Below are 16285 nucleotides of genomic sequence, written 5' to 3'. Positions count from 1 at the left end.
GTGGCGTATACCTACGATGGAATATTATGCAGCTTTAAGACAGACTAAACTTATGAAGCATGTAATAACATGGATGAACCTAGAGAACATTATGCTGAGTGAGTCTAGCCAAAAACTAAAGGACAAATACTGTATGGTCCCACTGATGTGAACTGACATTCGAGAATCAGCTTGGAATATATCATTGTTAACAGAGACCAGCAGGAGTTAGAAACAGGTTAAGATAATGGGTAATTGGAGCTGAAGGGATACAGACTGTGCAACAGGTGTAGATACAAAAACTCAAAAATGGACAGTACAATAATACCTAAGTGTAATGTAACTATGTTGGAACACTGAATGAAGCTGCACCTGAAATATAGTTTTTTGTTTGTTTGTTTGTATCTTTTGTTTTTGTTTTTTTCTTTTTCCTTTTATATATATATATATTTTATTAGTATTATTATTTTAATTCTCTTCTCTATATTAACATTCTATATCTTTTTCTGCTGTTTTGCTAGTTCTTTTCTTAAATCGATGCAAATGTACTAAGAAATGATGATCATATATCTATGTGATGATACTAAGAATTACTGAGTGCATGTGTAGAATGGAATGATTTCTAAATGTTGTGTTAATTTCTTTTCTTTTTTTTTGATTAATAAAAAAAAATTTGAAAAAGTGAAAAAAAAAAAAGAATAACCTCTAGGGTAACCTCTTGTCTCTGTTTGAAATCTCTCAGCCATGAAAACTTAATTTTGTCTCATTTCTTTTTTATCTCTTTTGGTCAAGAAGGCTTTCTCAATCCCTTGATGCCAGGTGCTGGCTTATCCTGGGATTTTTGTCCTGCATCGCCAGGGAGATTTATACCTCTGGGTGTCATGTCCCATGTAGAAGGGAGAGCAGTGCGTTCACTTGCTGAGTTGGCTTAGAGAGAGAGGCCACATCTGAGCAACACAAGAGGTTCCCTGGAGTGACTTTTAGGCCTAATTTTTTAAAATTTCATCTTTTTTATAAAATTGACAAATCAAAACAACATGCAAACATGAACATTCTTAACATACTAACATTCCATATGAGGTATATAATCAATGGCTCACAAATATCATCACATAGTAGTATATTCATCACCATGATCATTTTTTTAGAACATTTGTATTACTCCAGAAAAAGAAATAAAAAGGAAAAACTCATACATACCTTATCCCTTATCCCTCCTTCTCATTGACCACTAGTATTTCCATCTACCCAGTATATTTTAACATTTTTTCTCATTTTTTTCTATTTTCCTTACCACTCCCTTTCATTAATCATTAGTATTTCAGTCTACTCAATTTATTTTAACATTTGTTCCCCTATCATTTATTTATTTTTAATCCATATTTTTTACTCATCTGTCCATGTCATAGATAAAAGGAGCATCAGACACAAGGTTTTCACAATCACACAGTCACATTGTGAAAGCTATATTGTTATACAATCATCTTCAAGAAACATGGCTACTGGAACACAGCTGTATAGTTTCAGGCACCTCCCTCTAGCTTCTCTAATACACCTTAAACTAAAAAGTAGATATCTATATAACGTGTAAGTATAACCTCCAGAATAACTTCTTGACTCTGAAATCTTTCAGCCACTGACACTTTATTTTGTCTCATTTATCTCTTCCCCCTTTCGGTCGAGAAGGTTTTCTCAATCCCTTGATGCTGAGTCCCAGCTCATTCTAGGATTTCTGTCCCACGTTGCCAGGGAGGTTTATAGCCCTGGGAGTCATGTCCCACATAGAGAGGAGGAGGGCAGTGAGTTTGTTTGCTGTGTTGGCTGAGAGAGAGAGAGGCCACCTCTGAACAACAAAAGAGGTTCTCTGGGGTGACTCTCAGGCCTAACTTGAGTAGGCTTAGCCTGTCCTTTGTGGGTATAAGTTTCATATGAACAAACTCAAAGTTTGAGGGCTCGGCCTATTGATTTGGTTGTCCCCGCTGCTTGTGAGAATATCAGGAATTCTCTAAATGGGGAAGTTGAATTTCCCCCCATTCTTACCATTTCCCCAAGGGAACTTTACAAATACGTTTTTCTTCACTGTTCAAATCACTGGGATTTACTGGGCATCACACTGGTCAAACCTACAAAATCTCATGCCCTATTCAAGGTTCCATGTACTTATGTTGTTCAGTTAACGTGTCCATATAAGTTATATTAGAAAATGCACTAGTCACAATATAAATTTTGTACACCATAAGTACATGGAACCTTGAGTAGGACATAAGATTTTGTATGTTTGTCCAGAGTGATGCCCCAATAAATCCCAGAGTGATTTGAAAAAATACATATATATATAAATTTTGTATCAAATAAACTTTTCTTGCTTTGGTCTCACACAGAAGTTGAAGTTTAAAATATGAATGACCATCTATTTTTTTTAATACCCTGCAATATTGACATTCCTTTGTTCTTCCTCATGGGAAAACATTTTTGAATTTGTACGTTTAGTCACTATCATTGTACCCTCTAGGTGTTCCTAGATTATATCATCTCAGTCTTGATTGTCTATCTTTCCTTCTGGTTTCATACGTGCCTCCAGCCTTCCTCCCTCTATCATCCTCACATTCAGCTTCATTCAGTGAACTTACATTATTGTGCTGCAATCAGGTAGTATTCTACTATCCATTTCTGAAGTTTTGCAATCAGTCTTTTTGCACAGTCTGTTTCCCTTCAGCTCCAATTACCCAATATCTACCTTATTTCTATCTCCTGATGATCTCTGTTCTTAACTGATATTCTCCAAGTTCATTCATTAGTGTTAGTTCATATTGGTGAGACCATACAGTATTTGTCCTTTTGTTTCTGATGAATCTCACTCAGCATCATGTCCTCAAGGTCCATCCACGTTGTTACATGCTCCATGACTTTATTTTGTCTTAGAGCTGCATAATATTCCATCATATGTATATGGAATATGTATATGTACACAGCTTGTTTAGCCACTCATCTGTTGATGGATATTTGGGCTGTTTCCATCTCTTGGCATATACAATTTGCTTTTAATACTTACCATAGCTTAACTATCAATTATCTAGAAAAAATTTTCTCTTTCTTTGTAACGTAACTGTTTAGATGACATACATTTTTTTCTGTTTAGACAGTTTGTCTTGAAACAGAAGATATTTTTGTCCTGTCTTCATATATCTGTGTTTAAATGCCCTTTTTATTACTAGAGATCTATCTGCCTGTATATATTTTACCATAAACTGTTGTTTATTATCACTTATTTAGAGTTGCCACCCCTTTGTGATATTCAGAAATATTTTAAGAATATCTGAAAAGATAAAAATTATAAAAAAGGTATTTTTCTCTGATATTTTATTTCATGGCTAAGCTAAAGAACTATGGGAAAATAATTTAAAAATTTATGTGTTAAAAAGACCAGCTTTTAAAATGGAAACTTTCTCAAATGAGAAATAGGAGGATAAATTATTAGGAAGAATGTATGTTACGCTCTATCTAAATTTTGATCTTTTCCTGGGGTGGTTTTTATTCTACCGCAGGGTTTTGGGAAGGGAGCAGGAAGTGACTCCACACTATCACTGTCTTCATTAATGAATTAAAATTCATTAATGTGGGCCCCATGCATTGAGTTGTGGATTGTGAACATTTGGATCCCAGTATTTTGTCCTCTCTGAATTACCTTCTGTTTAGACAAGGTTTAATAACACCAGCAGCTAAACCAAGGCAAATACTACCATTTTTAGAATGGAGAAGCTGTATGACTTAGTGAATGAAGGTCTGTGATGCAGGCCAAGTAATTCAAACTCACCCACAACAGAAAGACAGTTTTCGAACCTGCTCCCAGCTCTTCCAAGCGAGTTCTGTCTAGGTCCCCTAGCTCAGCTACACCTCTTGCTTCCCAGCTTCAGTGCCCTGCAATTTACAGAGTTCGAGTTGTTACAGCATCTGTGGGTTGCTGTCATGCAAAGTCTGGTTGTCCCCAGCTTCTCTGATGCAGAGAAATGTTTTGTCCGAGGTGGAGATGTGCTAGCACCTCGCAGTCCTCTCTGTCTTCTTGCCCTGTTATAGGGCATTTGGAAACTGAGCGGAGGTGCCCAGGAGCAGCCAACTGCGGGGACCCACAGCCTTTGTGTTTGTGCAGGAAAAGTCCTTGTGGGGAACCTAAGAGACTGGAGTCTCCACCCTGGCTCCCTCCACCCTGCACTTCCTGGACTTCTCAATGGAGGGATGGTGTGTGACCTGGACTTCTTGTAGATGCTGTGCCTGGGGGCAGCCCCCGCCCCCTCGCCCACCTGCTTCCCAGTCCTTGGTCGTCTGGTCCTGCCTCTCAGCTCTAGGCAAGGGAAATCACCTTCATTAGGATATGGGTATACAGGGATACCCTATGCATGCACTTTTTGGGGGAAGAAAACCCCCTATATTGACATTTGGAAGGTGAACTACGGGGGAAACCTCAACCTCCCCCTTTTTGTGTTGCTTTGTTTTTTTCTTTTATTTTCAACCTGCCCTTTTCATATCTCTTTTTTTTTTCATTTTGAAGAAGGAATCAGATTAAAATAATAGTGGTGTTCTTAACTTGCAGTAGTAGCACCCAAACATGAGAACAATTGGACCGAGCCGTGGCCTGGTTGTCCACTCTGTACCTCTTGGGAAAGTCCCTGTAGGTGGGGTGGGGTCAGTTCCCTGATTGTGCAGACTTGTTCTCGTCACGAAGTACTTTCTCAGGTTCTTTCTCTCTCAACCAGGATTATTAGAAGTCCAGTTGACTGGCACAGTGCTATTTTTTTATTATTTTACTGTAAAGGAACAGGCAGGGCTAGGAGCAGAGCTTGGTTTGAGGCCGCCTTGGCTTGCTGTATCTCAAGATGTAGATGATCAGGAAAAGCTTTTGAAGAGTTTCCATGAAGCCTGCTCATGTCAGTTCTTCTGAGGGGGGTGGCTTTTCTGAGAAGAGCACTGTGCCTAAATGGGGCTGGATTGAACACATGCGTGGTGACTTCAGGCCCCCCACAAGATCTCCAGGCACCCTCTATGTGCTCCTGGAGATCTTGGAGTGTGCATTCTGTCAGTGCTCAGGGTGCCCCCAGGGTCTTTAAGAACAGTGGGTCAAGGGTAGCAGCTGGGGGGTGAGCAGGGACTGCAGAACTGAATCCGAACGCAGCCCCACTCCTGAGGCCCCAGAGGAGATGGAATCCCCCACAGTAGATGCAGCAGGCTCAGGTTGGAAAAGCCCACAAAAGGAGGTTTGTCCATCCTGTGGACACCCTGCCTGCGCTGACCACATCCTTGGACCTCTGTGGTTCATGGTGCCACCAGGTCTAGAACTTACAGTTCCTAGTACCCAACTCCTTTTAAAGCTGGGCTGGGACGTTGTTAGGTAGCCTCACAGGCTGGAAGTGAAGACAGTGAAGGGCGGCCAGCCTCTTGGCCAGATGAAGGTCCAAAGGGAAGCAAGTTGGGGAGTTCAGGGACTCAGAGGCAGGAGGGATACACCTGGTGCATCCTTTTCCCTTTCACATTTCTACCTGGCTTCAGGGTCCCTTGTGTGTGCAAGGAACAGCATGTGTGCATGTGGTCCTTCAACACACAATTGTTAGCACAGAGAACACAGCACAGGGCTAGTGTTGGGGACGCTGACATGAATACACCCATCTGTGTAGTTAGTAACTCCATGAGGAAGAAGGTACTTTGTGACGGGGGTAGGGCGTTGTTTATCATCACCTGCAATATCACCTGGATGGAGAACCTGAGGAGGGGTTCTAGAAGCCTGTGCAAGGTTTGGAAGTGTGCAGCTGCCTAATCCAGTGACACTGGTTGCACTTTCCTAGACAAGAGTTTCCAGGCCTCACAGTTGCCCCCAGAGTGGGTGTGGTGTGGGAGGATTAGGACAGGGTCCTGTAACCCAGAGTTAAGAATCAACAAATGATTATGATTATTAAATCATTATGTGGATTTTTTTTCTCCTAGTATATTGTAGAATAGCAAAAGTTAATACCTGAAATTACTGAAACTCAACCAGTCTCAGCCCTTGTTTATACTTTTTATTGTGATGGTTATTCTAGCCTAGTCTCTGCCCTTGTTTATACTTGCTATTGCGATGATAAGTACTCCACCTTCCCTTGTTTGAATCCCTAAAAAAACCCTAAACTCCTTTGACAGAATTTTAGGCTACTAGGCCATCTGATCTCCTGCTTTGTGCTTAGCAGTAAATGCTTTCTCTCTTTGAAACCCAGGTGTTATAGGCAGGCTGTTATGCACATTGGGCAGAGAACTACACTTTTGTTCAGTATCAATCCTATCCCAAGATTAAGAGGTTAATCAGAGGGTCATAGAAGTTTCTGGAAGATCAGAACATGGTGTGCCCTCTAATTGGAATTACAGTGGCCCCACACTGTATGACTCATTGCTCTGGAGCCTCCTGGAATGGCAGGTATAGACCTTGGTTTTCAGAAGTATCAAAGTGTTGGGATGATGCCTGCTTCCATGTGTGTCCCTGGCTCCAGATCTCCCATGGGGCAGTGCAGGCTGGGGGTGGGGTGGGGGCTGGTTTTTAAATGGCACCTCCGCGCCTGGGGCAGGGGTGCTGGTGAGGCCTTGACAACACAAGCTTTGATCCCGGGGGCAGGAGTGGGGTGCTCCCAGCTCCCTGTATGACCACAGCCACCTCAGAAACGCTGGGTCCTGCTCCTAGGACATGCGTACAGCACACCAGCACAGTTTGGGATGAGGTGGACAAAAGGCACTGAAACCCCCATGTCTACGGTTTGGAGTCCCTGCAATGGAGACCTTGAGGCTGTTTGGCTTAAAAGATGAAATGTTCCCACATGATTCCTATTCATGTCATACATTTATGAGGCCGATGAGTGTTTCTTGCACTGTAGTTTCATCCTGCTCTGGGAGTCTATATTTCCTTTGTGTGCCCATTTTTATCAAGAGTTACAATTGAGTGGTTAACCCCTAGAGTCAGAGGGGGTGAATATGCAAAAAAGCCAATGCTTTTAAGATTTCATGTCGCTGTTTAGATTGGGTCATTTTGATCTTTCTTGCCATTGTGCTATTTGATGGAGGATTTATTATTCGTTTTAATTTTTTCTTGCCAGCATGCAAGATGCACGTGCAATGATGGGGCTTATTTATTACGCACGAAACAAGTGAGTTCCGTTTGTCACTGGGTTGCTTTTGGCAGGCCTCTGAGTTCTCCTTATGATAACAGGACAGGGCAGAGGAACTAATTTAGCCCTTGTGTGGAACAGAAGTAACTCAATTGACATTCCATTGTAATTTAGCAGCGGGTTAATGGCCATTTACTGGAAAATGTTACCAGGCTCTGTGGTAAGTGTTGTTAGAAACTGAATTACTCCATATATTTCCCCAGAGTCCTTTCCCCACTCCGCCTCCTGTAGACACTTGGAGCTACAGGAAGTGGCACTGTGTTGCAATCACAACTTCATTGTTCCCTTGTATTATTTATTTCATGTTTCAAAAATAATCATACGCTTTTAATGGTTCCAGAGAGTTGCCTAGAGCCTGGGGGGTGGCACTGGGTCACTGCGTTATTTTGGGTAGCCTCAGCCTGTAGACATCCAGAGGCAGCCCAGGAGCCAGTGCCAAGTGATGTCAGTTTCACATGTGATTAATTTGAGTCTCCTGAACTGAACATCTCTCATCTCCATGTCTTCAACCATGAAATTATTTCAAATGGCCCATCACTTCCTTAGTTTTTGCATTATCACTCATTCTTTGCAAAACCTTTGACAGGCCACAGAGGTGAATGAATGGGACTTTCTGAGTCAGAGCCTGGGTGGACTCCTGGCTTTGTCATTTACTACCTCTGTGACTTTGGGCAATTTACTTAACCTCTCTGAGCCTCAGCGTTTTACCTGTTCACAGATAGGGACAACTGTTCCCTTGGACGAAGAATCATGAAATCGTGTGAGTGGTGGCAGTGCCTGGAACATGTTAAACACCCAACAATAGTTTCCTCCCTCCTTTCCTTCCTTGTCAGCTTAAAAATAAAATAGCAGTTTCCCTTTGTCAGGTGGGAGTGTTTGGAATTGAGGGAGTGGTGGAGGAAAAGAGATTATTAGTTTTCTTTTGATGTGTAGAGAGTTTTCCATTTTCCTTCAGCGTGGGAAAGACAGCGGCGAAGATCTCAGCAATTGCATAACCATTGGCTAAAGCAAGTTCAAAGAGTCCTCTCTTCCTGCATCCGTGAATTTCTGGTTGGATGGTAGCAAGTATATTGCTTCCAGCTGTATTGAGTGTCTTTTGGGGGAGGATTGGCCTTCTTCCAGGGGATTCCATGCTGGGATGGCCACACCGTTCCTTTTCTGGGTCATGTTTTCAGCTCCTTGGTCCTCTGAAGGATCTCTGTCCTTTCTGAAGTGAATGACGTCATTGCCAACAGCCTCCCACTGAATTACCGCGGTGCCACCCCCCCACCCCCCAGCCCCCCAGCCCCCATGAACAGAGGATGTCCTCTGGGCCACTTGGCAGCCTCGCTACCTGATGGCACCAGAGCCTGGATGTTTGAGGTCTTGTGGCTTCCTGAGGCTCTCCTTGTATGCCTCGGTCTAGAAGGCATCCCTGGGCCCAGCCCCCAGAGGCCCAGGGGAGAAGTGGCGGCTCCCCTGGCCACCCCAAACACTGCCGGCACACACTGACCTGGCTGTGGTTTGCTTCTCTTTCCTTTGTCTAGAATATAAGAAGAAGTACGGGGAAGAACACGGCTCCTGCCAGGCTGGCATAGCAGGCTTCTTCACTGAGGTGGGTGTCGGCTGTTTGGACGTTTTTGTTATTTTGTTGGTGTTCATTTCCTTGCTCATCGTGATTTTGGTAACCCTTTGTGATGGGTCTGGTGCCCCAGATATTTGAGCAGTGAGTGAGTAGATTCTGGTCCTCATGTCTAAGAAGGTTATTTAAATCTTGGGTGAGGGTGGGTGGGGGAAGCTGGCTCATGTAGGGGATACTCCCATTTCTATAGGAATCAGCGAGACTCTGAGACCCATGAAGGAGCTGATTAAAGGGAGTGGGAATGAAACAGCGTTCACTCAAGTTGTGCCTCTTGGCTGGCAGTTGTCAAGCTATATTAAGCATATGAGCATCACCTTATATCACCCTACTCTCTTTCCTTGGGAGACTCAGTTTCCCACACAGCTCTAACCATTCCCTTTCCTAAATTCTGAAGGACCGTAGCCTTGAATGCTTTTTGTGCCTAATGCAGGAGTAGCAGGACCTCTGGCTGGCAGTACATTTTCAGAGTCTTTTCTTGTATGACTCGCACCTACTCTAAGATTACTGTTTATATCTGCTCACCATTTCTCAAACCTTTCTCCAACTGTCCACCCTGTGCCGAGTTCCATACCAGGCTCTGCTAGTGGCACCACCAGCCATCTAGTTGCTTAGGCCAAAAATAAAAAAACATACTGTTTACTTTCCTTTACGTTAACTTCATCTGCAAACCTGTCCTTTTAGCCGTCAAGACATACCCCAAATGTGACAGCTTTTTTACCAGCACCGCTACCTCCATTGCCTCCATTAAACACTCCAGAAAAGCTACTGTTATCACCTGGAGATACACTATTCCCAAATTGGTCTCCCTGCATCCATGCTTGACTCCAATTTTCCTGTACACTAGCCTGAGGGATTTAATCTCTCAAGGCTGTAAATTGAACTCTGCCCTTCTCACTCCATGGCTGCCTATTGCATGGTATTTAAATTCAAAGAGAAAAATAGGGATTCAGAGATAAAAATAGACAGTCAGCAATCTCGTTTCTATTCCAAAATGGAAAATGAAAAAAAAAGTGGGAAAGTCAGGGATTTTATTAGTCTTCACTCTCAAACCAATAAATATACATTTCCCCCACCTCCAGCCTTCCTGCCACAGTCACTTTCTCCTGCTCCTGGAATATGCCAGACTTTTCCGAACATTGCAGTGGAGAGCTGTATGCACACACAGTTCTTTGTACACAAGTACACATTTATTTTAAAAGAAAAACATAGCAGAGGAGTTGCTGGGCCAGTGGGTATTCAGGTTCTGAATTTGATACGTGCTGGCAAATTGCACTTCAAAAAAGCTCACTGGTTGTTACTCCCCAGGTGTGTGGGGATGACTGTCCCCCCAAAGTCTCTCACCAACACTTTAAATTTTTGCCGTTTAATTTTGGAGAAAAAAAAAAGAGAACTCATTTTGTTTTCATGTCCGTTTCCCTGATTATTAGTGCAGTTTAGTATCCTTTTCAAAGACTGGCCATTTGTGTTTATTTTTCTAGAGATTGTCTGTTTAGGTTCTTAGTCCATTATACTGTTTGTTTGTTGTTTTACTGAGTTTTAGAAAGTTAATACATAGTTTTGATGCTAATCTTTTGACTTATATGGGTTGCATTTTTTTTTTGTCAGCCTTTTCTTGTCCTTTAGGTTTGCTTGTGGCATCTTTGTCATACTAGCATTAGACATTTATTTTTTATCCAATCTGTCAAGCTCGTTTCTGGATTCTAGACCTCTCTTATAAGAAGGCAATCTCTGTCCCAAGAATATTAAAATATCCAACTATATTATCTTCTAGCACTTTTATAGTTTTAAAAAAACTTAATTCATCAGAGATTAAATTTTGTGTACATTATGTGGTAGAAACTAAATTGTTTTCCAAAGTGTGCAGTTGGCTGTTTTGATACTGGTTTGTTAAATAGTTTTTCCTATCCCCACTGATTTGAAATACCATCCTGCCATATGCCAAGTTCCCGCTCCTCTTCCATTGCAACAAGCATTTAGATTGCACAACTGTTGTTCCTCCAGCAAGGCCTGGTAAAATATGATTTGATCCAGGACACAATGGGAATCCCTGTGAATTAATAAGCAGGGGACTGCTATGGTGGTTGGCAGTGTCATAAGAAAGGCTGTTTGGGCTGGGTGTGCCTAGTGGTTTGGAAATGGGAGGGCGGGGGGGAAAGCTGGGTGGGAGGCTGCAGCAGCAGGACTGGTTAGGATGGCAGCTGTAAGAGGAAACATGTTGGGGGAGTTAGGGAATACGAAGGAATGATTAGTGGGCTAGGAGACCAGAGGACTGTGGAGTAGAAGGTTTTGAAACAGGGTTCTGGAGACTGGAGGTCCCCTTGCTTGGAAAGGGGTCCATGGAAGAAAGAACCCACTGGGAGAGGTAAACCGCCGAGTTGGCTTTTGGACTCATGGAGTTTGAGGTGATGGGACATGCACAGAGACGTCTTGAGAAGAATTTGGATATAGGGACTGAAACCCAGCTTACGTTAGAGAAGCAGATTTGGCCATTCCGGTAATTCTCCAAGGGGACTGAGTGTGCTGTTCATGGGGTTGGAGGGAAGATGCCTCTGGTTGGAGCATAGGAAAAGACAGGAGGTTCATTAGAGAAATCAGGACTCATCCGAGATGTGCTTGGAGCGCTAAAGGAGAGAAAGAGCTCCTGTAGAACTCCTAATGATGGTGGCAGATCAGGCAAGGCATGGGCATTGGTGCAGCAGGGAGGAAGGAGGGCTTTGGCAGAAGGAGCAGGAAAGGAGGGAGAACCCAGCGGACTGTGCAAGTTTGGGGTGACCAGAGAAACAAGAGGACCTGTTTAAACTGCAGGCTCTGAGACCTTAGGCCAGGCTCAGAGTACACAAAAGCAGGGACGGGGTGTCTGGCTGTGTGGGGGATGTGTGTGGGATTGCGGGAGAGGGGCTGGGTGACAGTGACTGGGAAGGCAGTGCCTCTAACTGCCTCTCAGCCCTCTGACCCCTGGCTGAGCTGTCTCCTGGCCTGTCTGGACTTTGGCCTCCACTCCAGTTCCCAGGTTTTTGGCCTCTTGAACAGGAGGTCTTTGAACTCCCTGCCTTCCTCATTCCTGGAACTTCAGCTGTTTGAGGCTGAGCAGGAAATGTGTTTGAAAGGGTCAGGCGGGCCCTGTTCCCCTCCTCTGCCCTCCTGCCGACCTCCTCACTTAGGCCTTGCCTCTGCTGGGAGCTGGCCTTGCTCCCATGACCTTCGAGACACACTGCTTTGCCCCAGAATGTTCTGGCACAAGATGCCTGCTTGACCTGAAGGTCAGTGACCATGGGGTTATCAAAGCTGTTCGACTTATGGATACCACATGAGTTTTAGCCTGTCACTGAGGATAAGGGAGACTTTCCCGGGAACTTTATTTATTTTTGCAGATTAGGGTAAAAGTGGTGATTGGTGCTTCTAAGCAGCAAGAGAAGACTTTTTTCCTGGCCCACTTAGAACAACAGTTTGTGGGTTCTGCCTGTAAGTCCGCTTGGAAAACTGGAGCATCCGAGCATCCCTGCAAAAGTGCAGAGGCATCTGGGTGGAAGTCTGTTCAGCACAGACTTCTGTTGCAAAGCCTGAGCACTCTTTTGTTCTACTCACACCAACTTGAAGCATGCAGAGAAAGGCCAGTGGCTCCTCCCAGGCACACGCAGATGCCCTGGTACACCTGGAGATTCCACTGCAGGTGCATCTTGCGAAAAGGTGTGCACTGTTTGCTAATAGGGTTCCACAAACGTGATTTAAGCAGTGGTGGCCTTTGACTTATTGAGAAGCTTGCATTTATGCATGTGACATTGCATTGGTTGTTCCTGCGTGGTGGGGAGCTAAGCTTTGAACACAGTTTTCTGGCTCTTGCCAACAGTGCCAAAAGGGCACAAGCATTATCCAAAGTGAATAGAAAAATCCAAATTCAAGGGATTTTCAGGAACACAGACCTCTGAGGGTCTCAGGCTTGATTCCTGTTTATTTAATTTGAACTGAATGGAAGGTGGTGTTAGCACTAAGAAAAGAAGGAAAGTAAAAAAAAAAAAAAATGGGAGGGGGAGAGAGAAGAGCTGTTGTTTTTAAAGGTATTTGTGGGGAGGGGCTATTTTTTCTTATCCTCTTTATAAATTGGAAAGAGATGTGGGGATATGCTAGACATACACTTTTCAACTTTTATCCTGGCTTAAGCTTGGTTGTCAGAAAGTGACATATCTGTCACCTGGTATCCTGAAGAGCCTTTCCAGGCTCGCAGCTTTGTTTTATAGAACCATCTATACAGCTAGCACCGAGGAGAGTGCTCTTCATGATGCTTAGTGCTCTTTGTGTTTTGACACTGATTACAAATCCCTTTCCAAACTCAAGTCCAGGAACAAAACTTTCTCTCTTCTGATCCTCCGTCTTTCTCACGACCTTTCTAGAGCTAACACAATCCCTTATATAGAGCAGGTAAATGTAAGAGGAATGAATGAATGAATGAATAAACGAATGAATGCATGCATACACTCTCAGTATTTTCCCTGTGTTGAGTCCTGCGTGTAGAAAGTGATTTATTTTTATAAAACAGTGAGATACCTCTTACAGTATCTGGTTTGTCACTGGCAGCTTCCTTTCAGGGGATAGGACCTCAGAACCTGAAAATGAACTGTTTCTCAGCAGGCATTCCCCACCCACCCCTTCCTGAATTATCCAAAGCACATCGTGCCAGCAGAAATCTGGTGGCCTCTGTTCCATCTGTGCTCACACCCTACTCTTGGTTTAAGGTTCTTCACCAAACTGATGTTATTTAAAGCATTGTTCTCATCCCACTCTTGCTCTCTCTCTCCTCTCTAATTTTCTCTTTAGATGTTTCTGGCTTTTGCAGACCCTTGCACCCTGGGAATTCAGCTGTGACTTTTTGAACTGTCATTAGAACCTCAGAATGTTTGTGGCAGGATCTAACCTCTGGGGACTTGTCAGAAACCAGCAGCTGTGACAGAGCATGAGGCCAGCTCTGCAGAGAGAGGGGTCAGCCTGGAAGCTTCTGAGACACGACAGACAGCGTGTGTGGGACTGTAAAGGCCACGGGGAGGGCTGGGTCAGTAATGAGAAGCAGCGCCTGTGCAGTCTCCATGAGTTACACAAGGCCGTGTGGCCTGCACCCTTGGGGTTTCATGCACAGCTGATAAATTGTGTTCATTTTAACCCTTTCTGATAGAGGTTTTTTTCCCCTAAAGTATCGTCTGCATTTCTATGGTGCCTTATTTTGAGAATTTTCTACACAGGGGCTTTACTTATCTTTGTATCTGGCATTAACTCTGATACGTAATAGTAGGTACTCCATAAATATTGTTGGGTGAAAAATGAATGATTTTGTTAGAAAAGTCATGTCTACTATTTTTTACTGCAGCGTATTTTGAAAATACAGATAATTTAAAAGAAGAGGTTCTCATAGTCCTATCGCCCTGTGTGTGTTTAGCGGGGGGTTGGGGGGGTGGAACCAAACATCTGGGGACATGTCCTTCCAGTCTCTTTCTTGTCTATTTCTCTATGAATACATGTCTTGTTTTCTTTTACAAAACGGGATCAAATGTATATTGTTTGGTACATCTTTCTTTACTGAACAGAACTTTATGACTATGTCTCAGGGTCATTAAATTTTCTACAGTATTTTTGATGCTGTGTAGAATTTTGTTAAATGGTATGTCATAATTTTCTTTCACAAAATGGGATCAAGTGTATATTGTTTGGTACATCTTTCTTTACTCAACAGAACTTTATGACTATGTCTCAATGTCATTAAATTTTCTACAGTATTTTTGATGCTGTGTAGAATTTTGTTGAACGGTACGTCACAATTTTGAATCCCAAATTGTTCGAGTTTTAGGTAGCTTCTACCTTTTATTAACATAGCTATGATGCATCTTCTTGTGGGATATGTAGACGAGATATTCAAGCAGAATTCCTTAGGTGATTGAATCATTTCTGAACACTTGGAATTATCATCAGTATCGGTTATCAGATAGTTTTGTAACACAACACAGTCATGCTCTGAGACGCGTTGAGGGCACAAGACCACTTGCCCCAAATCTGAATGCTGAGGATGGCTGTGTCTTTTGTGTCCTAGTGTCTGTTTTTAATGTCCTATTGTCTCTTCCTGTCTGTAGACCTTTCTCTTTCCAGCCTACGTCCTTCCCTTCACTGGCCATCCTGGGCTCTTGTTTTTGTTTTTCTACAGCAGTGGGCTGGTGGTGACCAGAAAACCAAGCTTTAGGACCGTTTCTTAGAAGAGGGTCTTGAATGAGGACAGAGGCGATTTCCCTGGACTATTAGTAAATGAGTTTTGCAAAGCTGATTTTGGTACTGTCTTGGCATGATTCAGGCCTATGGAGTTGCTAGAGAGTGAGGCTGACGTCCAGGCTAGGTGAGGTGTTGCTGTCTGTTCTTGAGCATGGTTCCCTGGAATTCTGATTTTGGATAATGTCATTTGTTTGCCATTTCCTTGTTTAATCTTAGAGTAAAGGTGAGGAAACATGCAGCCTCATCTTTGTCTCATAGGACAAAGGCTGTCCTGTCCAGCCTCATAGGACAGGAACCTGGTATGTCACTCATTGTCACCTTGCCCAGTATCTCACGTCCTGAGAGCCCCATCTGCATGGTAGATTCCGTAGTGTCACAGAATCTGTTGAATTTTTTTTTTTATTGCTTAGCTGAAAAAAATCCTCAGTAAGGTATTTTAAATTTGGTTCTTAGTTCTCCTATGTTGTGACCATGATTCTTACTGTATCCTCTAATTCCTTCTTCTGCTCCCTTCCCTGTTTACCTTGGATTTCTCTTCCCCAGGAGCTGGTGGTGATGGGCGCCCCAGGGTCGTTCTATTGGGCCGGGACAGTCAAAGTGCTGAACCTTACGGACAACACCTATTTCAAACTGAACGATGAAGCGATCATGAACAGGAGGTACACCTACCTGGGTGAGTAGCTCAGGGAGACAACACGTGAAAAAAGGGAAATTGGGAGAGACTGATGCCAAACAAATGTGGGGTTCTCTGCCCAATGTGCATAACAGCCGATCCATGATGCAAGGGTTTCAAAGAGAGAAAGATTTTATTGCTAAGAGAGAAGCAGGAGATCAGACTCCCCGGATAAGGAGGACAAGGAGTTCAGGATTTTCATGGATTTGAACAATTGTACATGGAGTTGCTATTATTACAATATCAAGTATACACAAGGCTGAGACTAGGTTACAATGACCATTACAATAGTGAGTATATCCAGGGTTGAAATTAGTTGAGTTTCAGTAATTTTAGGTATTAACTTTTGGCTAATCTACAATGTAGAAAGAAGAAAACATCTATATAATGATTCAGTAATCATAATAATTTCTTACTTCTTAATTTCTCGGTTACAAGATTACCACCAAGCTCATGAATTTCAGCTTTACTGGTAGAAAGAGGCCTTTGTTGGCTCATATTTCTAATGTCTAGTTGGTTACAGTTTTAACCAGGACACCTTAACATCTGTTTCCCACATGGGAGGTAGAGAGAAGAAAGGAGGGGACT

The 16285-nt window shown here is 43.1% G+C and overlaps 1 protein-coding gene across 1 annotated transcript in view; it reads left to right on the top strand.

The window, feature by feature from the left end:
* ITGA9 (integrin subunit alpha 9) overlaps positions 1-16285 on the top strand; it is a 447613-nt gene that overhangs the window by 46685 nt on the left and 384643 nt on the right. The window contains exons 5-6 of the mRNA XM_077129816.1: positions 8684-8751; positions 15568-15697. Of these exons, the coding sequence (XP_076985931.1) occupies positions 8684-8751; positions 15568-15697 (198 nt within the window). The remainder of the gene's footprint in view (positions 1-8683; positions 8752-15567; positions 15698-16285) is intronic.

The sequence above is a fragment of the Tamandua tetradactyla genome, chromosome 15, assembly GCF_023851605.1.
Source record: "Tamandua tetradactyla isolate mTamTet1 chromosome 15, mTamTet1.pri, whole genome shotgun sequence".
Lineage (NCBI taxonomy): Eukaryota > Metazoa > Chordata > Mammalia > Pilosa > Myrmecophagidae > Tamandua > Tamandua tetradactyla.
Note: the sequence above shows the minus strand (reverse complement) of the source record. Positions and strands in the feature narration are given on the sequence as shown.